Source organism: Calypte anna, chromosome 11, assembly GCF_003957555.1.
Source record: "Calypte anna isolate BGI_N300 chromosome 11, bCalAnn1_v1.p, whole genome shotgun sequence".
Classification (NCBI taxonomy): domain Eukaryota; kingdom Metazoa; phylum Chordata; class Aves; order Apodiformes; family Trochilidae; genus Calypte; species Calypte anna.
Window position 1 is genome coordinate 10432708 of NC_044257.1, and position 22719 is coordinate 10455426.

The window sequence follows — 22719 nt, forward strand, 5'->3', positions numbered from 1 at the left end:
CAAAGATCAACACACTCACACTGCCTTAAAGCATGCCCCAGTATTTAATGCCCCATCCAAGCAGCAGTCAGTTGATCCACAAAATTCTGAACACTTGTTTCTTGTCTTGCAAATCTCTGAAACAGGGATGTAAGCATCTCCAACAGACAGCCCCAGATGCCCACAAGCAATAGGCCCTAACTCTGCCAAGAATATAACAAGTGTTTCAAATACTTCTTAATTCAGCTGGCAATTATCTTTTCACTAGTATATTATACCTTTCATCTCCCTCTGGAGGTGCCTACACACGGAAGACATAAACCTCTTTCAGTGGATTCAATAAACTTAAGAAATACAAACAGAAATAGCAGCTTTATCTTCCATTCCTCACCGACCACTTATCAGATGAGATAAGTGCTGAAACCTTGTTAAGGAGGCTACAGGAGCAGCCACTCTTACCACCAGATTAGACAGATCCCCACAAACACAAGGCAAAAAGATATGGTTCATGCCCCGAGCACTGGACAGAGGACCAAAACTACGGGGGATGTTAGAAGGCCGGGACACCACAGAGTTACTAAACATGGGGTTTTTGTTTGAGTGTCCAAGTAGCCCCCAGCAGTATCTGTACACTCTTTAAGGATGGCCTATATTTACCAAAATAACTATTCTTGCATAACACTGTGTGTAGGTACCCTTATTTCTCAAAGAAAAAGTGTTCCTTGCCATCACTTCCAAAATGGAGCTGACATTAGAATACATTAGCTGTGACTTTCCACACAGACATTAGACACAGAAGTACTGTAGAGAGAGATTTAAAAAACATTACCTTGGAAGAGATTCAGTCCCCTGAGGTAATTAAGCCTTTGTTCTGATGTATATATAAAAATCTCATTAGCTGTTTCTGAGAGTTTGACTACACAGAGGACATGTTCTGTTGTTTGCAAACTCTCATCTCTAAATTATTTCCAGATCACAAGTCCAGTATTTTCCAGCTTTCATCTAAATTCTTTCTTCTTAAACTTATAACCTCTCTCTTGTCTACAGAAAAAAATTATATTAATAAGCTCAGCTGATCAAATGATCCAGTTCTCACTGCTCAACCTTCCCATCACTTCACTGACCTACTCTCAAAGTTCTACATGATTTATATCTAGAAATTACTTCCGAAAAGTCAAATACCATCAGATCAAGTTTCAACTCCTTTGTAACCCTACTTCTGAAAAAATAACGTGTCAGAAGATTATTTTTTCCTGACAAGTATTTCTGTCAGTTAGCCAGGTTTTAATCCATTTTAATGTGTACTTTATAAATATTGTATACAGCTAATCAGAATGTTGTGTGATAATAAAGCAAATGCATTACTTAAGGCTAAGTATATTACAGCCATGGAGTTAACTTTATCAACTGAATGTAATCTAATTAAAAAAATTAAATCCAGGTTTCTTTAATAAGATGTCCTTCATAACACCACATTAACTCAAATTAATTAAATATTTGTCCTCCATTACTGCAATCTATTATCAGCACTGCCATAGATGCCAAATAAGCTTCCTTCAACAGGAATTGAACCTGGCATCTCCTATAACTTCAGTCTGCACCTACTGCTTGTGTCCTTTGCCCTTGCTCCAAGTGTAAATCAGAACCAGATGATCTGCTAAAATGTAAGCCATTGTTTAGATCCTCTATATTGCATACTTATATTGGTAATAGTTAGGAAATGGTAACAGCAAAAAATAATTCATAAAATAAATTTGCAGTTTTTCACTTTTAATACTATATCCACAGGAGAAGTGGAAATGTTAAATTAGATCTGTCTACATCATGGATTCACTAATTAAGGTTAAGCATTAAATGTTTTTATATTCAAGAACATAAATGTGATATATTAAAGAAATTTATAGCTAAAAGTTAATTTTAATTCTTCAATTTTAAATTATATTTTTAAAGGGCTACTTATTTAACTACGGATGTCAGTTGGCTGGTAATTTCACCAAAAAAATTACTTTTCCCCTTCATATTTGAGTTCAGTTACTTTTGTTTGTCCCCAAGTGTTCAGCAGCAACCATTTACATCAATAAAAAAATGTCAATTTTGATCTGCCTCATGAGATGCAATAGCTCCATATAGATTTTCAGTCAGAAGACAGGGTGACCAGAACAGCTATTATTAACAGCCATTAGACAGAGTGGCAGGACCAGAAGTCAGCTCCCTGGATTTCGACCAGATTAAGCGGATACTGTACCCAGACAGACCTTCAAGCATTGGGAGTAACTTTAAAACTCTACCTTGTGGCTGAACTCTCTCTGCTGTCAGAATTGGTCAGGTCACATCACATGAGATGGTTTATAGCAAAGTGACAAGCACTTTGCTGAATAGGAAATTCTATATGTCTTATCATAATAAATTAAAATTACTTAATACAGGTACCCAAGCAAACGTCTACAAGAACAAGTGAGGGAAAGGAGATTGCCTGACATATAGCTAGTCAGAGAATCACTATAGAAAAGGACAAAATCAGCAGCTTTGCTGGAAATATCAGTGGCTTTTAAATAACATTTTCTGCTTCTTCCTTGTGCTGTCAAATCATGCTTTGGTTTTATGCCATCTGTACTTAAAATGGACTAGTCAAATAGAAATAATTTTTAACTGGGCAGATGCCCAAGTTTAATGATAGATAAAGCATCATGGGTAAATACCTACTTTTCACGAGCCAAAACCAGGACATCAGTATTATTCATATTAAGAGGAATCAAAGCAAACCTTTGCAAGCAAGATGTTACGCAACAATTCCCAGTTTTGTTTAACAAAATGCATAGCAATTATAATAGATTAAATCTTCCTTTTCTGTTCATACTTTTTTCATTTTGTTTCTGACATATTTGCCACCATCCATCTCTAAAAAAAAAACCAACCCCAAACCAAAAAAACCCCTCATAAAATACAGAGTAGTGTAAAACCAAAAGGGACTCCAAACCCAAATAAACCATCCCAACAGCTACTGGAGAAGGGCTCAAGAGATCAAACAAATGCTGCAATTTCTTCTGTATTATTATGTATTATGTTCAAAGTTCCCTTTATTGCTCTATGAAGCTCCAGGTTTGTATTCTGCAGCACTGTAGCATTCACAACGGACCAACAATGGAAAAATTACTTTCACTCAAGTATTTCATGCTTTTATTCTAATTACCTCAATGAACTTAAAGAAAGACTACCTTATGCAGCACTGCACTAGTGTCACAATCCTGCTTGGGACAAAAGGCAGGAGCACTTCTTCCTGAGAACCTCTGAACTGTCCCACGCTCACTCCACCAAAGCAGTGACCTGCATGGAGAACCCACATTGCTGCTCACTGGTTTCTTTAACATGGTACTAGGAGAAAGGGCAACAAACACAAACTTCTGCAATTCCTTTTTAACAGGAACATCTGTATGCCCCTCCTGGATTATCAGCAAGGCTTTCAATTCAAGGCTTGCTGAGAATGCACAAGATCATTTCAGAAGGCATCTAAATATCATGGAAATTTAAGCCCAGATGCCCAAAATACTAAAATACTGATTCATAACTATACCCAAAAAGATACAGTTGCCTTTAAAAATCCAGTCTTTGAGAGCCTTTATTCTACTGAAAAGGCACCATGGAAGCAGGACTACAAAATTGAAACCAAGATCTTTCCTTACATTAGCAGCAACTCCTTTGATAATCTAAGCTGAAAGGAATCCAATATATTTTTGGCACTCTAGCCTTACTTTTAACTCCCTGTTAGCTTGGGTAACAAAAACACATGAGTCCATTTCACTTCCAGCTTCTTGTGCACCAGGTGAGCTCACCAATCTCCTGAGCACACCTTTTGGGAATGCACACCTCTTCCAGGCTTTTCCCTTCAGGCAAGTTAATTGAATCATTTCTACCAGTCTTCATTAGAAAAAATGGGAAAGGAGATGCTTAAGGATAACATTTAACAAGTGCAGTGACTGTGGGAAGAACACAGATTTTAAACTTCTCTTTTTGAATTTCTAATCACTGCAACTGGAAATGGCACTTTTGTTAAAATGCACACAATACAGAAACAAACTGCAGTTCTCCAAGCTATTTTGTTTAATTTCCTATTGCAATAGAAGCTTTTCAAATTGCTAGAAGCCATCCTTTCCAAGTGGACAATCATTTGGATTTTCACGTCTTCTTGAACACAGCTAGTTAAAAAAATACCAAGACTTACAAAGCCTATCCACAGCTAAGAAAAAAAAAAAAAAAAAAAAAAAAAAGAAGGCAGCAATTAAGGCACTAAGGTGAACTGCAATTTAGAGACTAACCAGACTTGTGCTCCTACTTTATCATTCACCAGCAGTTTAATTTTGTTATCCTCCCATTCACTAACCATGTTAAGAATCTTTAAAAACGAGCTTACTGCTCTTTTAATTAGTAATTTCCTAAATTGTATTGTTTTCATTTCACTTCTTAACAACTAATAACAACCAAAAACTCACTGTAATAAAAGGAAATCTGATTAGCTTAACAGAAAAATGTATTTTGACCTTCATATACCAAACCAGCATAACTGTGAAAGTTGTGTAATGCAATTGAAAGGGATGCTGGCCTTATGGGTGACTTGTGAGACACATCTGAGAATTATCACAAAGGAACAAGGGATCCAGCTGAAGGTTGGCCATTTGCTGTTACAGGTATGGAAGAACAGGAGCTCCTGCTTTGTCTCCACAGGGAAAAGAAATAATGAAAGGAAAAACATAAGGCAGTCAAGGAGACTTGTTTTGCATCTCCTGGCAGAACTCAGTATAGGAACACATTTTAAACTTCTGATCCAAGCCTTAGCACCTGATACGCTGATCCTTGTCCCAGCTGGTTGACTTGGTGGTGTCTCAGATGGCAGCTTTCTTGACTTATGCTTTTAGATGAGCATTTAGTATAATTCCAGTTTTCTGGTCTGTTCTCATATGGCAACTGCTGTGCAAGGCAAGTGCATCTACACCCATTTATTTTCATAACACAGGATGTACAGGGGGAAAAGCTCATGAGGCTATGCTCTGTTACACTGGCACCTAGGGATGTTTTGATGCACTAACACCCAGACAACAGTAATATTTAGCCTCAGAGAAAATCATACATTTAGGGCAACACGTAATTAAATTTACTAAGGAATCTCATGTGCAATATAATGTAATTTCCTTATGTAGGAAATACCACTAGATTTCACAGAAAATCTGGTAAAGTCTCATAGTTGGAAGAAGATGAAGTATATAATATTCTACAAACAACCTATTTTTCTTCAGAATAAAGATAATTATATAAGCCATATACAGCTTCTGAGTTTGCTATCTACAGCTACCAAACTTTTACCTCTCTTTTAATCTTCTTTGAATAAAAAGGAGGCATAAACAATCAAACAAAAAAGTAAACAGATAACATCTTATCAACCTTTTAAAATCCTAGTGGCTTCTCACACTCTGAAAAGTAAAACACTATAATTTTGCTGCCCATTTCCCATTTTCTCTTCTTAGAAACTCTGTTAAAGTATCTGGTTTTGCTTTTACAACCTTTTTACTCTAAATCAAACTTTTCCAATAACAGCAAGTTGCAAGTTCATGTAAAATTTGTCTGTGCAGACTCTTCACTGGCTAAAGATCATGTCTATATCTTCTTGTACTTGCTATTAGGTTTAGTAGCCTTACAAGCATTCTGCCTCCCTAATCCCTTTGGACTTCTGCATCTTTCACCTAAGTCTCTTCCTAATCCCACATTCTGACTTAGAGCAGCATTCACTTTTTCTAATCACTCTGAAAATCAAGACCTTTGAATGTGATTGTAGATACTGTTTTTTTATATTGCCTAGGCTTCTATGACATGAGATCAGAACTACACACCAAATCCCCACTAAATCTCTGTGTGCTGCTGAGCCATTTTCCTGCAATATATCATTCCCCCTTGTATTCACTTATCCTGAAATCTGGTCTGTGCTGCTTGGTTCTTCTCATTTCAGTGGTCCTCACAGGCTGCACGTGGCACACGTTTTTGCAGACCAGGGACACATACAGCAACCCCTTGGGTAGGACTGCAGTATCACGGCAGTGACCAGTCCCACTAGCATCCTCCTCACCTCTGAAGATACAGATGTTTGCTAAACAGTCCTCTACCAGCCTCCTGCATGTAGATCAGAAGGGGTATGTGGGGAATTACAGGTCTAGCTAAGAGAAGTTTGGCAAAGTTCATGTGTCTTCTCTACCCAAAACTGTGACAGTGGGATGGGCATTGCAAGAACCTTCAGAAGCTGCTAATAACCCCACAGGACACTGCTGTTCCAATGGCCTTTTGTGAGGGATGTATTTCATAACTATAATGAAAACTCCTCTAAGACATCATGCTCCATCAGACCTTATTTAAAGCAATTTTAAATATTACATAGATATATGTGCATGTGCATGCCTCTATAAACAGAAATACATACAGATAAGATTTTAAAATAATACACATAACCTGGCTATAGTACTTGAAGTTCATTCTATAATCAGTGTTTCTGTTACTTTACCAGTTGCAGAAAATGTATGTATTGTATTTTGAAGGCTAAGCAGTGCTGTTTAGAAAGTCACAGTTTTCCTTTGTTCTCTTTTCCTTTGGGAAACTGGTATAAACCCCCATGAACACAGGTTCTGACAAACAGTGTATCTCTGGAAAGTCCTCCTGAACTCTGCAACACTGAGCAGAGCAAGCTCCATGCCAAGTACTCAGATCTTGAAAACACTCCTGATAACTTCATTTATTTCAGAATTTAAGCATTCAAAACCACTATTTTTCAGCTCGTAAGAGGTCTTAAGTTCTCCCAGCATTAACAAATTCTTATTAATTTACACTATTAGAAAGAAAAAATGTTGAATGGAAACAAACAACCTAAAACCATTTTTTTTTTAGCAAACTCCTTTTGCCACTATTTTCTGAACTATCCTGTCCCAGATACACCACTGTCTACTATAATTTGTGCACAACATTTCTATCCCATATATTGTGACACATATAGTGGGACAGATACTGTGAGACACCTTTCCTTGTTCTGGTATATTGCATGTGGCTGAGAAGAGACTAAAAAAAGATACAAGAGAAAAGAGAGGGAAGGAGAAGAAAATAAAGATTATTTCAGACTTGCTCTCTGACACAATTTAAATAGCAAAATGGAAAAGATGAGTGAAAAAATAAATTTAAAAATAATAAATACCAATTATTATCTGGCTTTCTGAAGCAAAATGTCTCCATTGGCAGTTCAGAAATGGCTGCCAGCCAACTACTGTAAAGTAATTTCAAAGAAATACAATATGAAAACATAGACGTAAAAAATTAACCTGGAAATTTGAACTGATGTCTAATGCCACTCTAAGTCCAGAATGCAAAAGACACTCTAATTTCATCCATGATTCTTTGCTGATCCATGTGTACTGGAGCCACACCAGAGCTCTGCTCTCTGCTGCAAACTCCATGGCAGCATTTGGAAACACAATCATGGTTGTACAGAATTTCCATGTTACCTTTCCTATACATCCTGCTCAGAAAAAAAGCCACATGTAGCATACAAGTGAAACTTGCATGAATTTTGAGCAGTGTACATTCATCCAGTGTGCAATGTAATTTAACACTGTCACAATCTGGACAGATACTTTTATCACCAGACCCCAGCAGAGAAGCAGGATCAGGAAGAGGAAAGGAGATCCATGGGTTGAAATGAAACAAGATTTAATAGAATCATAATAATAATTACCTAATATTAATCCCAATACTAATATACGAAATTATACTCAGCTCCAGATAGCAGTCTCAGGCTGTGAGCTTCAAGCGGAGGAGCAAGCCTCAGGCGTGGGACAGCAGGCAGACAGACAGGACTCTCAGGACAGCACACACAGCAGACTTCAGAACCCATCCCTGCAAACTTCCTGATATATAGTGAAAGTGATGTTTATGGTATAGAATATTTGGGTTGGCCAAGCTGGGTCTGCTGTCCCAGGCTTCACCTCTCCCAGCCCACTGCACCTGCCTTCAGAACTCCCCTCACACCCTCGGTCTCTGTGGAAACCCCCAGAGCAGAGCAGGGGATATATGAGAACAAGGCATTGCCCCTCTCCTGCTCCAACAGAATTGGACTCTGCAGCTTCTCAAAACTATTGTTTCTCTGAATAGAAAGATGATTTTATAATTCTCTCCTAGCAAAACCATGACAAATCTATTTTTAGAGGAGTATCTTGTAAGACAGCATTTTGAGGTAGCTGTTCAATGAAATGTCACTCCTATCAACAGTCCCATTCTTTGGACAGCCACATCAGACCATTCTTTCACAGCAAGATGTAGCATGAGAGTTTCAAGGCCATTTTTTTTTTTTGGTATAAAATCAAGTCTGCACTGGAAAAAAAAATACACCCCCCTCCCCTTAATTCTCAACAGTTTCTTTTTCTTGTTATTCCTTAAAAATGTTCCTCAGGACATACTGAAAGCTTATGATGCTGATGCTCAGACCAACATTACCCTGCAGGGTTTTTAAGTTTATCTCAGAGAGGTACACTTCTAGGGAGTTAAACAGATACTTTGTTATAACAATACATAACAGCAAGACCAGTGGCTTTTAAAAAGTGTTCTTGTTAGCAATATGCTGCATGAACATTACTTTTATCAAAACCATGCGCCAACTCACCCTACAAATAAATTGCAACCTCATAAAATTGTCAAAATTGTATCCCTTAGGAACAACAAAGTTTGATTCACATGCATGTTCTGCATTGTAAAATATTTCATTTTTTGTTTCTCCTATGTAAAATGTAATAGACTACATAATTTGATTTACACTTTGGGGATCCAGTACATCTATTAACTATGTAAAAAAAGAATGCACCAAATATTTCATAGTTTACACTCCAAGTTTCAAATATGCTGGTACTGAAATTACAAATGAATACAGGCAAAAAAGCAAGAACAAAACCCCAACAACAAAAAATAACTGCAAACTACTGGCAGCCTAAAACACTATGAAGTAAAGCAGAAGGCAGTGCTTTCTAGCATTGTGGTGGGGAAACATTTTCATGCCTATAGTATCATTTACACTGAAATTAATATTTGTATGTGAGCTGAGAAAAAGGATTTTATTATTATTAAAAAATAATGGATTAATCTGAAATATGAAGAGGAAATAGCACTAGATAAATTGTTAATATGAATGAAAATCTTAGTTCACAGATTTCTGATCTTGAAAATGAAGATCATATGTACAAGTTAGTAACCACTCTTTAAAAAAATTCCCCACAAATCCTTCTTAAAACCTACATCAGAAGATTCTGTAACATGCACTAAAACCCCCTGACATCACGCACATGACAATACAGAAATGAGATGGACAACTCTGTGCACACAGCAAGTGCTAAACCTGTACTTTTGAACATTTCTTTCCATGTTTTTCAAATGATCAAAACATGTTTTCTGGACTTTAAGAGTAAATAAGTTGTTCTGAGTAGTGGGAAAAAAATGCTATAATGCACATATTAAAGCTTCAAGATCAGCTCTTCATTATGTCCAGGTTTAGTACTGTATAAAAAAGGCACGTGCATGTGAACAGTAAAACCCCAGATCCCCAAACAATAGTATTGGCCTCCTGGCTATAAACATGACAAACTACATCCACAGTTTCAGTACACCCAAACTCTGTAACAGATTAGATTTAAAATTGAGCAATGTGCCAAGGCAGCTATTAGTCTTTTAGCTCAAGTGTCAACCTCAAAATAATTAACGACCAGACAGCCTCAACCAAATGGTGTCTTGACAATTACAAACTGCATTTCTAAATCCAAATTCCAGCACAATATTCCTGCATACGTTTTCTGAGCTGTAGTGATTTACTTGAGTAACAAAATAATGCCACATGGGGTTCTGAAATATTCTGCAAGCTATCACATCCACTTCACCATCCAATTCTTTAACGAAAGACATGTACTGAAGATGAAAGAAAAGGAGATCAGAGCAGGAATTTGATAAACAAGAGCTGAAAGTTACATCACACATGCAACCCTTGTCAGATTCCTCCTGCGACACCCATCTACACATAATCTATAGCTAAGATGAAACTGAATATTCTCCACAAACCAGCATGATGTGAACCACATCTCAGCTTGAATCTACAAAGGAAATTACCAATAGTTGAGATTTTTGCACACTATCATCCATTTTCAGCACACATTCTTGGAATTAGAGAAGACATGTAAGCAGACCGTAACAACTAATTGTATGGCCCTTCTCTTTCCCTTAGAGGTTTATTTTTTTTCTCTTCAAAGCTTTATAGATTGATTGTAAAGCCATGCTGTAAATCAAAAGAAAGCCACTAGTCATTACTTAGTTAGAATTTCCTGGGCTCTTACTGTGAAGCTATTTCTCTGCTGTTTGATCTCAAGGCCACCGGCAATGTCTACTGGCACTCCCTATCATGGCAGCTGATACACCTTTTTTCCCAGATCCCTTTCCAGCAGTTTGATGAATTTCCACCTGCTTCCAGTTCTAGAGAACCACCAAGATAAATGATTCATGGATGAATCAAAATAGTTGTTCAGGCTAAAAAAAAAGAAAAATACATGTAAAACCAGGTAGTGACATAGAGTTAAAGAAAATGAAGTCCCCAGTCTACTGGTGTAGACCAACATGCCCAGCTGAGACTGCCTATGCTCCATCTGAAAAATAAAGGAAGTGATGCTGCCTAAAATTATTGTTGCCACTCTAAAAGTTATCTCTCTAAAGTTATCGCTCAGGAAGGAAATATACAGAAAAAGACACATGCTTCCTGTTTATCCCTCTCAGCTTCTAAACTTTTTCCTGATGTGTGAAAGACAGCGTGGAAAGTTTTATTTTCCATTTTTTTTCCTGTACCTCTGAAATATGAGAAAGATCAAGCTTCTTCTTTCCAGTGTTGCTAGAGGGCACTGCTCAAACAACCCACTTCTCTGTTCCAGTCCTTCAGGAAGCAGCAGCACTCAGTCCTACCCTCACATTCTTTCTAAGTAAAAGCAACCCACACCCTTGCAGCTGTGGGCAGGGCTTGGTGGCAGCACCCCTGGTTGGATGCCAGAGGTGGCACCTGTAGGAGCTGGAGCATATCTCTGGGATGTGGTGACTTGTGCTGTCAGGGGATGCTAGCAGAGGGCTAACTAAGCATGTGTGGAAGCAGTGAAGACAGATGAATGGCACCTGGCATTTATCTGGAGTGACAAAGGTGACAGCTGTGATTTGCCATGATTTGCAGCTCTACGTTGGAAGCCTGGAGCCTCAATCCCCATTCAGGTATTGAGGATCAATGCGAGGCCACCAGCAGACTTTCAAAATGAACTTGGTGCAGAGCACTGGCTGGCATGAGGCAGAATTCTATACTCAAACTGGTCCTACTAGCACCCTACATGCTTGCTACTCAGCCCCACCAACCACAGCCATGTAACTTGGCACAGCACAAACCTGTAATACACAATCTTCACCTCACACATTAAAAAATAAAATACTTGAACAGTGTCTACCTACACATGCTTACACCCATTGATTTTTCCAAGCTGTCTTTAAAGAACAAAGGCAGTAGCAAAGTGCAGAACTCTGTCCTTCCTCCCTGCATCACCTTGCCAAACAGGAGGGGAAAGGGGATCAAGATAAAATGTATAGACTGAACCTTGAAGGAATGAATAGACCTGGCAAGCTGCTAAGTAATCTAGCTAAAAATAACACACAGGGATAACGCCTGCAGATATAGGTACAGTTAGAGTGCAGGAAGAGAAGCAATCCATTTTGTGTAGAGCAAGTGGGATAACATGCAGGAGGTTACACAGCTCCATATAAGATCTGGCCATTGCACCTGAGCTCCATAACATGACTTAAGTCTCAGGGCAGTGCATTTTCCCATAATATTTTGGAATAAAGTTTTGAACTGCTGAAAGGCATCACAAAAATAATTTAAAATTAGTTCTTCATATAATCACACACTCTAAGCATAACTGAATCTAAACCTAACAAAACCATCTTTAAAAAAAATGCCAAATTTCACTGGAAGCTCCATACAATAGCTAAAAGACATCAGTTATGCCTGCCCACACAAACAAATCTGCAGGCTTTAGCTTAAGTCCAACAGGAATAACTTATCTATTTTTACTTGCAAGGTTCTCTTTTCATTTCTCAAAAAAAAACCCCAAATTCTTCACATAATGTTGCCTGAGACTTTTTTGTGTATCATCAATATTTTAAATTAAAAGAAGTATCAAACAATGTGATAAACACAAATCACTAACTGCAGAGCTGGAGGGGGAAAGAGTACACATGAAGGTGACCCTTGCTGCATGGGGTTGGTATAGTTGGGACCAGTTTGTCTTTATGCCTCACTGCAGTATTAGGGTGAGTGAGCAAAAGGTGCTCCTGCCCATCTCAGACTTGACCTTCAAATACAGGTAGCACAATATCCCTCTTAGCATCTCAAAACTACTTTCACTTTGCAAAAGCCTTTGAACACAATACAATTTTTATCATTTAATCACAGTTTTACCAGAGCTAATGATCAAACTGTACTCAAATGGTTAGGGGCAGGAAATCTGCTGGATTTGGATCTGCTATATTAAGTAATTGGAAAAAATTAGTTTAAATTCTGCTAGGAATAATACACATTCTTTGATTGATAAGACTTAAGCAAACAGCAGAATTAAGGAACAGAAAATGCACTTGTTGCAACATTTCAAAAGAAAGCAGATTCCCCTGAAGGCAAGCATCCATTCCTGCAGCCCACTACTTTCTGCAGCCCGATGGCTGGAGGATGAACACATTGCTCTTGTTCACCAAAACATTTCAGTGATGCATACTGAATATCAGATGCTAACCCGTGTTCCTAAGCAACCCCACGCTCACTACACATTCTCCCTCCTCTGCCATCACTAGACAAGAGGTTTTAATCATCAATTCACGCTGCACCCAACGTGTGAGACTCCCACCAAGAGAAGCTTGGGCACAGCACTGCATTAAGAAGCATCAGGCAGGTTCAGCCCCTGATTTGTCTTCACCAAGGCACAGAGACTGTAACTAAAAGACAGCTTTTTTACCTCTGAGTTGTTTATAAAGACAAAGGTTTTTTAAAATCCTGGCTTAAACATAAAATGCTCGCAAATACAAGCTGAAAATTTATATTCTTGCCAGCAGGTATGGAAACATTCTTTTAGAGGTACTGAGGTTAAGCTTTTTTCTGACATTTATAATATTCAGTTCTGGAAAAAAAATCTCTGCAAAGAATAATTGCTCCCACAGGGACCAATCCATGGGTCACAGTTTTTTGCACTTGACGGCAACAGAGCCCTGAATGAGATTTTCTATAAAACCTAGACTTAAGTTTGCAGCATAATCACAATGTTTGCCCTAGCTCTAGAAGCTGAACTAAAGCACCACTTCTACAGTGTAATTATTCCACATATGTTCCAAAAACCCATGGGGAGATTTTATTATTCAGAAGAATAAATAGGGTAAAAATAAATGGTTTTTAATTTTAGCCAATTTTTACACTCCTTATGAATTTTCATTTTTCTTATGCAAGTTTAAGTCCATGGGAGAGAGGATTTGCCTTGAAGAAATAATTAAACTTTCATCTTCAGTTATGCTTCTTAGCAAACACACAGCCACCCACATAGCACATAACACACAAGTGCTATTCAGTGACACAGAATGCCAACACAATCACAAATGCTTCATAATCTTCCTTCCAGTTTCAAATTGAATATTTGAAGTCAAAACTTCTGTTCAACACCGAGTAAGCAGAAGCACAGTGAGGTCTTAGGTTAGAAGGAGGCTGGGGTCTCAATCTAGAGTTTAATTTGCCCTCAATACTTTTTTGAATACTTAAAATATTCTTACAGAATAATGCAGTAATTTGTCATATGGTATATGTAAATCTACTACCGTAAGGATCATAAAAGATAACACTGAGATCATGGAGGCAAGAGGCTATTAATAAATCACATCTAATATCCTAAACTTCATACACTCCTAACATTTACAAATTACAGTTTCACTTACAGGTTTGCACTCAAACAACGTCACACAATTTTCATAAGAGATTTGCTAGCCACAGATTTAAGAATGGCTGCCCACCTCTGCCATTCAGTGCTGACCAACAGGGCACAGCAAGCTCATTTTGAAGTAAGAGTGAGCAGAGACATATGACATTTTACAAGGGGATTGTACCAAGTTAAAAGTGATGGCAGCTGTACCTTACACTAACCAATGAACTCATGAAGCCTTCAAATATCACATATCTCATTGGGTCTTTTAGAGATACAGGTTTCAGTGGATAAATTGGAAGACACAGAGTCAGTTGTCAGCAAATCTCTTTGTATCCCTCACTTCCCAAAATTGTCTCAAGGCTCAATTTGATCTACTCAGAAAGAACTGTTGAAAGCAAAATCCAAGTTACCCAGAAATAATGTTGGGCTTTGAGAAGTTTTCAAAAGAGGTAAATTCCTTTTATGAGAAACATCACCTCTACTGTCTGATATGATTCAGGTTCTTCCCCAATCCCAATTTCACTTAAAGTTCATTTTCCATCAATTCTGAGCAGCAATTTAACTCAATTCTGTGCTGCTATGTAGTTCAACCCTAGTTACACAGGCTGTCTCCAGTGCTGCCTGGACAGGAGAAATGCATCACAGTTAGGTATAAAGACTTCAGCATTAAGCAAGCTCCAGTGCTCTTGAGTCAGTCACTATAAGCAAACATCTGCAGCTTTGTCCTTTCCTACATTCATTGACTCCCAAACATAAATATTTTCAATCATTGCTTTTAATCTCAGACCTTAATAAGCATCAAGTGACCTAAGCCTACCACTGCCAAACAATGCTTAAAAGCCCATGACCAAGACCTAGGTCAAAAAAATTACAACCCTTGAGAGCAACACATCATTCTGCACATGAAACCTAACTCAACTACATGAAGAGCCAAACTAAAAACGACTATCACATGTCATCCTGTAATTATAATCTTGACCTTGTGTTTTTCAATACTGTTGATACTGGGTACTCAAAAAAACCTACCACCTGCCAAGACACTACAGTTCTGCACAACAGATATGTGCATAGAGAGATATGATGCAACAACAGAAAACCAAAAATTAGTCAAATAAACCAAAACAACCATCAGGATAGATGTAAGTATTGCTGCATAATAAGCTGGAAGGTGACACTTGCACACTATGGTCACGATGATGCTCTAAGAACCTATTTGTTAAAGAATTACTACAGGAGGCATGCCAGCAGCAAGGAACAGATTTTGCTAATTGCCTAATTGCTAAAATGGTTTTGATTTTCAGCATGCAACATCGTGTTATTAATGGACAGTCTTGGTATTCCACCCATTTTTTTTTCAGTTGGGCTTCTAGTCTCTGAGCATGATCACATGACAGTTCTGGTTATCAGAAAACAAGGGTCAACACACACAATTCTGATCTCTCTGCTTCGACAGTAATTAGCAAAGATAATAGAACTAAAGCTCACAATGCAGATAAAGCCTCACATATGGTAGAATCTTTACTTTTGACTTGTCTGAACAAGCATGAACAAAATCCACAGCAAATAATAATCAATTCAGCCTGCTGTCTCTTACAATGACTTCCATTTTAAATAGCTCCAATCTTAGCTTGTCATTAGTAATGCTAATTGGTTCGCTATCTCAATGCCACACTAGATTCAGTAAAAACCAAGATCATTACTAATTTGAGGAGAAAGCTTGTTCTTTCCCTACTATAAATAAGTCACTCTACAAAACACACACAGAAATTAATACTGCTTATAATTTTCAACCAGATTAAAAATTTAAATAAAAATTGTGACTATCTTTGATTTCCAGAAAGATAATAAAAGCATAATTAAAATTATCACAGCACTAGCAAGATATACAACCTTGTAAGGACATACAATGACATAGCATTTAAAGTTGGGTTATATCTTGCTAAGCAAGCAAGCCCAGTTCTGTATGCACAGACATTGCATACATTTTTCCACAGCTCTCTTTCTGAAGGGAACCATTCCCTTACCAGCATGGTAATTGTTCTTTCGTATCTATGGACTGATAGAGGGTTTTACTTTAAAGCTCTCACACAGTCCGATTCCACAATTTTTTGGTAGAAGATAAAACCCAATTATGTAGAACTTCAATCACAAGTCACAGAAGAGACCTGTGCAATTAAACAGCAATCTTCTACACAAAGAGCTAATTAAAGTGACATCCACAAGTGAACCAATGTCCCCTACTGAAGGAGAGAACATATGAACTTGTCACAGGACCTTCTGCACAGGGAAAATGCTGAGGCATTATTGGGAATACACTCAAACTGCTCTGCTCCCTCCCAGCAGTTGATGGAGTCCACCACTATCCACCATGATCACACAGACCAGCAGGCCAAGCAAATCCAGGCCTCAGAGGTTCCAGCACCTCCATGCTCCCCTACACAGGAGGTTTCTGCCCCACAGATTTCTCCTCTCAGCTAGGGAGAGGGGGAAGGGCAGGGTGCCTGGAAACCCTGCAAGGTGTGTGTTTGCCAGGGCTGTAATCTCTCAAAGGGCACCTTCCACAGAGAAACACATCTAATGCAGATAAGGTGCTGAGGCAGATCTCCATGTTCAGCAGGTAATGCTCACCCCCATTTCTGGTGAGTTGAGTGTGTGAACATATGCATTTGTGCCTCTTTGTGTCACAGATGAGGAGCAATGCTCAGGGGGTTTCTAAACCAATTTTTAAATTCAAATTTGTTTTAAGGTCATTTGCAACCTTAATTCAGATGGATTAGGAAATCAGTGGAAACAGCCTAATTTAAAGCATCAAAGGATCAGCTGTACCTGAGGAATGGTAGGCAACAGAGGAGAACTGCACGACATGTCTCTCTGAATCCAGTTGCTCTTCCCAGCAAAGCTATTATCTGACATCCTCTGGGCACTGGATACCTGAGATTCAGTGGCTCACTCAACCTAAGCAATTAGCAGCTTCTCAACATGTGCTGTCAGAGCTGCATTAAGCTGCCTACCTGGCCCTGGACTGGGTAGATCATTTTGTACCACCATTACCACCATTTTTAGGAAGTTCTGGGTGACCCTGAGCTGCTTCCTCCCACCAGGTGGTCCCTGGCACAGATGCCAAAGCAGCAGCTCACCAGCTGCTTCCCCGCCCTCTCCAGGACCATCTGTGTTGAACTGGGATTCTGGGCTGGTGTGAAGCACAGGCATTTTCCTAAAACCAGAAATTGCTGCTAATCCATTTCTTCCTTCAACCCTTCTAGCAGAACTGGAGAAAAAGGCAAATAAATAACATTGGGTACATGATTATCTTAGCACCAAAACACCGCCCAGACAGCAGGCAGACACATACACCAGTCCTATCACACAGGTGTGCAGAACAACAAAAAAGAAAGAGCTGATGTTTTTTAAAAGCATGGGGAACAGCCACCTTCCTCCTCTCCCTCAGATGTTTTTAAGTAATTTATATTTTTAAATCCAGCCATTTGATAGCAGTAACCTACATTTAAAAAGCCATCATCTCTAATTGTGACGCAGCTTTGGGAAACAAGGCATTTTCAGGCTACACAATGCTACCAACTTTAAAAACAACTTAAAAGAAAAGAAAATCACATTTCAGTAACTGAGCAGACTGACATGCTGCTTGAGACTAATGGAGTGTGGGTCTCTTGTTTAATAAAGATAAATCCTATACACAAATACCAGTGAGGCCAGAATATGCCACCATTCCCATATCAAAAAGCAACTGTCAAGAATTCACCCATGTGACTTTGTCAGCTGCAATGAGCACTCTTGTTTGCTATCCACGCACACTTATGAGAAGGACTTCAGTTGAAATTCTAAATATAAAAACTGGATCATGAAAAAAATAGAAATATTTTTAAAGGTTATTTGCGGTAGAAGTCAATTACTTTCTCAGGAACATTGCAATAGCAAAATCTACCAGGAGATGGTAAGTGACAAATCCTGATTAGCTAAAATAATGAGCATTTCACTAAAATAAAATACCCAAAGGGAAATAAACCTATTCTGGCTATTTTCTCTCTTCTAGTGAAATAACATGTATGTTTTATTTTCAGTTTGTTCCACTGGAGCAGAGAGGAGAAAGAGAGAGATAAATGAAAGATGAGAGCTATAATCCATGAGAGCATTCTCAGACTTCCACAGATAGTGAAATTTAACATTGACAGATATGACAGCAACTCATCTCAGAGGCTAAGCTCTGCTTCAGAATCAGGGGCAGCACTAAAAAGAATAGGGATAGAGAACTCGCATCAGCTTCAGCTGGTAAGAGGCAAGGTGTAAAAATAGTCTGTCAGCATTGTAAACCAAGAAGCAAAAAACCTCTGTAGCTGCCTTCTTGACATTTTATTCCTTAGATTGTTGCTGTTACAGCAGAGTGGATTTTAACTTTAGTATCAGCTACTGCAAAATCACCAGGCTTATGCTAATGGTTGCACAGATCTGGAAGATGCACTGCACCACACACACAGGGGGCATCTGTACAGCAAGGCAACAAGCTCTTGACTTGGCTGGCACACACCCTCAATAAACTCCAACTTGTCCCTCTACAACCTCATCTGGAGAACCACAATATTACTCCCAGTAACCTCTCCAGCTGACTGGTAATGACTGGCTGCTGTGAGATCATATAGACTGTATATGGCCCTCCATCACTTTAGCACAAGCATTTAAAGTCCTAAGAAAGGAATGCAGGTAAGCCTTACAAAGGGGAAAGCAGATATAGAGATGAAGTGGTTTTCCCTAGCAAACCAAGAGAAAAAACAATAGTAAAACCAACAGTGCCTGAGTAGTGCCCAAGAGCTCCAGGATCACATGTCCTCTGAACAGGCATGGTCAGACTCTTTCTACTTTGCTGCTCTTACTAACAGAAACACCATGCAAAGAACTGTTGGCACCCCTGACACTGCACATTGCACCACCTGCCTTTTACACAAGCTAGTTGCTCCTTTCTATAAAGGAGACTATTCTACAGGAGCAGGACCAAGTTTTTGGTAGGATTCCAGGTAGTGGAATCACTGTTAGTTGGATGGTGACACTAAGGTGCTCCTGTGTTCAGCAGCTGCAGAGAGTTCAGAGACAGTCAAATAATCCAGGGGGATCTGGGACAAGGGAATGAATGTTAGAGCTGGCTTAGTGCTGCACAGCATTATGAGGCAGTGATGACATCATAGTTTAATTAATCCAGGACTGTGCACACATTCCTACCACAGGGCCTTCAGTGCTACTGAGAACTGGATAAAAACCCATTAAAAAAAGCAATGCACACAATAGTTATGTGTTCAGTACTGATTTTGTATCAAGTTTCTCTTCTCTTGCTACAGCGCACACTTTCACACCATTCCCCAATCAAATCAACAATCCAAGCAGCCATCCTAATCTTTAAACGTTTTATTTAATAAAAAAGGGAACAAATGAGAAAATGCACAGAAGATTCAAAACTGTGTTTGGTAAATACCAAGCAGACAAACAGGCACCACTCTAGAAACTGATAAACACTGATCTAGAGAAGGTATTTCCAGTGCTTCAGAGCATCCTAAAGCAGATTATTGTGGCTCCTAATTAGTAGTTTCACTACATATGTGTGTATTTCTGTGTGCACACAAAATATTTTTGTTTATATATGCACACTTGAAACAACTCAGCTGAAATCATGGATTTTTTTCACATCCTTCTTTAGCTGAACATCTTTTATCATTTGCCATATTATAACAATATATTAACTACAGAGCAGTTTCATAATTAAAAGCTTTTAATTAAAGAAGATTAATTAAACATGAGATAAGCACAAATACTAAATAAACTACTTCAGAGAAAATCCAGAATCTGACCTACCAAAATGACTTTATATGCAATTACACATGCTGGGAATTACTGCTTGTAGGTAATTGCCTTGGCTTGTCTCCTTAACCGACCACTATTAAAGTTGAATAACATCAAACCAAAAAAAGAAGTCAGAGCTGATTGGATTTATATAAAAAAATGAATGCATTTAGCTGTTTCTTAGCATTAACACATTACTGGTTGAAAATTTACCTGTGGACCTTATTCATACAGAGTACTTCCGTATTTCTGAAACTAGCTTTCAATCCCCAAAATAAAAGATATTATCTTATCCAGAGATTTCTCTGTAATTCACTTAATTTCCTCCAAATTACTCTTAAGAGAATAATCCCAATCCTAGAAATATAACTAGCTTTGTATATTGCTGACTTTTAGATAAATTTCCTGGAGTATTTTAACATATTCTTACAGTATGATACAGTAGAAGTAAAACGACTTTAATTTTAGGAAGGCTGTTTAGCTGAATGAACAAAGAAAAGGCAATGCTTACATCCTGCATATAGTAATGGAAAATTTTAATTGCTTTTGGGATCTCTGGCATTATTCTTCCTAGCAGAGAGGGTCAGACCAGCTTCGTATCCAAAAATATATATGCTATACTCCACGATATCAAAGAATGAAGTAAAGCAATATGAAGGGAGGTTTACTGACCACATTTCAGGAGATATCTATATTCATTTAAAAAATCAAACATTTAATAACCATCAGTGGGAACCACAAATGGAAATGCTCACACAATTCTTTCCCAAAAGGAGTGGAAGCCCTAGAAACCTCAGAGAATGAAAAATTTCATTAACCTTTAATTGAACTCTTAAATATAAGTGTGAATACTTTTGACAATCCTAAAGAAACTAGATTTTGGTTTGCTGAACCCTTGGATTCCAGGTGTACCAACGCTGTAGACCACAAGCTATTGGGCCTGCTGACAACAAGTAACAAAAACCACATCTACTATTTCAAATAGAATTGTCTGTTTTCTTATGTTACCTATTTCTAAGTCTTTGAAAAGTCCCCACTTGGAGTACATTAATGAGTTTATTCAGAGTAGAAATTTCCTAGACTTTTTTCTAACTTTATAAACAAGTATACATTTCTTGCCAAAAATGTGTGGAAATGACAGGTTTATTTATTTAGAACCCTTTTCCCCTAAACAAAAAGAGAACAGAAACTGGAGTAGGGATGAATTCCACCAGCAACAGAAACTTGATTTCTATTTATAATCCCTAAGGCAGATGTGACAGAGGTAGTCTGCTAAGGCTTCTTTCATTAGTGTAATAACCTCAAACTCTCTCAAGTGTAATCTATCAAGACATATGGAAGAACAGAAGGCAATTTTAAATAGTTTTAATAGACAGTTGACTAATTTCATTATTTTTAAAATTGAAAGACACACATTATCTTTTCAAAAGGTTGATGAATATGGAAGAAGCTAGCCAGAGAAGGATGAAAGTCCTGGAGTGAAAATGCACTATACCTCGCAGACTTGCTGAACAGTATGTATATTTATAGGTATGGATTTGCTACGTGACATTTAAACCTAACTGCCAGAATCGTGACATTTAAAAGCACTTAAGAACAAGCTCTGCACTATGGAATTTTTTTATTACTATTGACTCCCAGAGCTAAAATTTCACCCTCAGCATGTATAGCATGGGTAGTGAATAAATGAAAACGAAAACAAGGTTTATGAATAAAGTTAACGGGGGGAATGTATACAAATTATTTCTTTCCCTGTTGCCTGATGGTAAATGTAACTGCAATTTGAATCACAGTCACATTATAGGTATGAGTCTGCTGCTTAAATGTAATGTTATTATTTCCATATTTCTTATGTTCTAAGGGCATTATTTGGTTTATGAGCTACACTGAAATCCTGATGACAAATACTGAGGTCACTTTATTTTCCTCTTACTGGGCACTAAATTAGCCTGCTTACTAATACTTGAAAGATTATTTAATGAAAAAACAGTAGCTGAGATATGACTGCTATTTTCTATTTCTTCATCATGCAAATACTTTGAAAACTGAAAATAGTGTATGCAAGCTAAAAATAAATTAACCTGGTGATCAACCTCATCCTTTATAGGACTGTCTGCTTATGAAGGAGGTAATGTTTTCCTTGTATCTAGACACATCAATGCTGTACCAGTATCAGCAACCAATCACTCTAATATATGCCTTTACAACAGGTTTTCTTCAACTCAGAGATTTATGTTGTATTCTTAAAGACTTTTTATAAGCTGTAGTAGCATCCATAACATTGGTGAGATGAGCTCCTTACAGGGTAAGTACAGGTAATACTGACTTGTAATTGTAGGCTAAAAAATAATGGAACACAGACTTTGACAAGGTTCTTAAACACTCCTAAATGCAGTCTTCTAAGCATAAACAAGCATAAGGGAAATGTTTATCTATAAATACTATTTTATTGGCTGGTTTCAAACAATAACAACAGCTACTTGTAAAGCATCTGTAAAACTCCAGTAGGAGAATTATACTACACTAACACATCAGTGAAAAATAATCAGCCTTCATCAAATACATGTTTGAAATTAATGAAATACTACTCAAAATTATAAATAATTCTTACCAACAGCAATGAGCTCTCAGACTCAACTGAATAAGTGCTACTGTTTTGTCTCAGATATTACTTCCACCTCTAACACACAGAGACTTTACCCTTTTTATTGCAAATATTGAAAAAATTCTTACCTCTCCATCTCGTATTCTTTCATACCTGCTTTTACTGCCTTCATTACCTGTAAGATACATACTAAGATGGGATATTCATAGGAGGAGGGAATCTCATATTAATATTACTTATGACTGAGTA

The 22719-nt window shown here is 37.9% G+C and overlaps 1 protein-coding gene across 2 annotated transcripts in view; it reads right to left on the minus strand.

Moving 5' to 3' along the window:
• PEPD (peptidase D) overlaps positions 1–22719 on the minus strand; it is a 130329-nt gene that overhangs the window by 70653 nt on the left and 36957 nt on the right. For both annotated transcript variants that reach the window (XM_030457527.1, XM_030457528.1), the window contains one exon: positions 22599–22645. In XM_030457527.1, coding sequence (XP_030313387.1) covers positions 22599–22645 — 47 coding nt within the window. The remainder of the gene's footprint in view (positions 1–22598; positions 22646–22719) is intronic.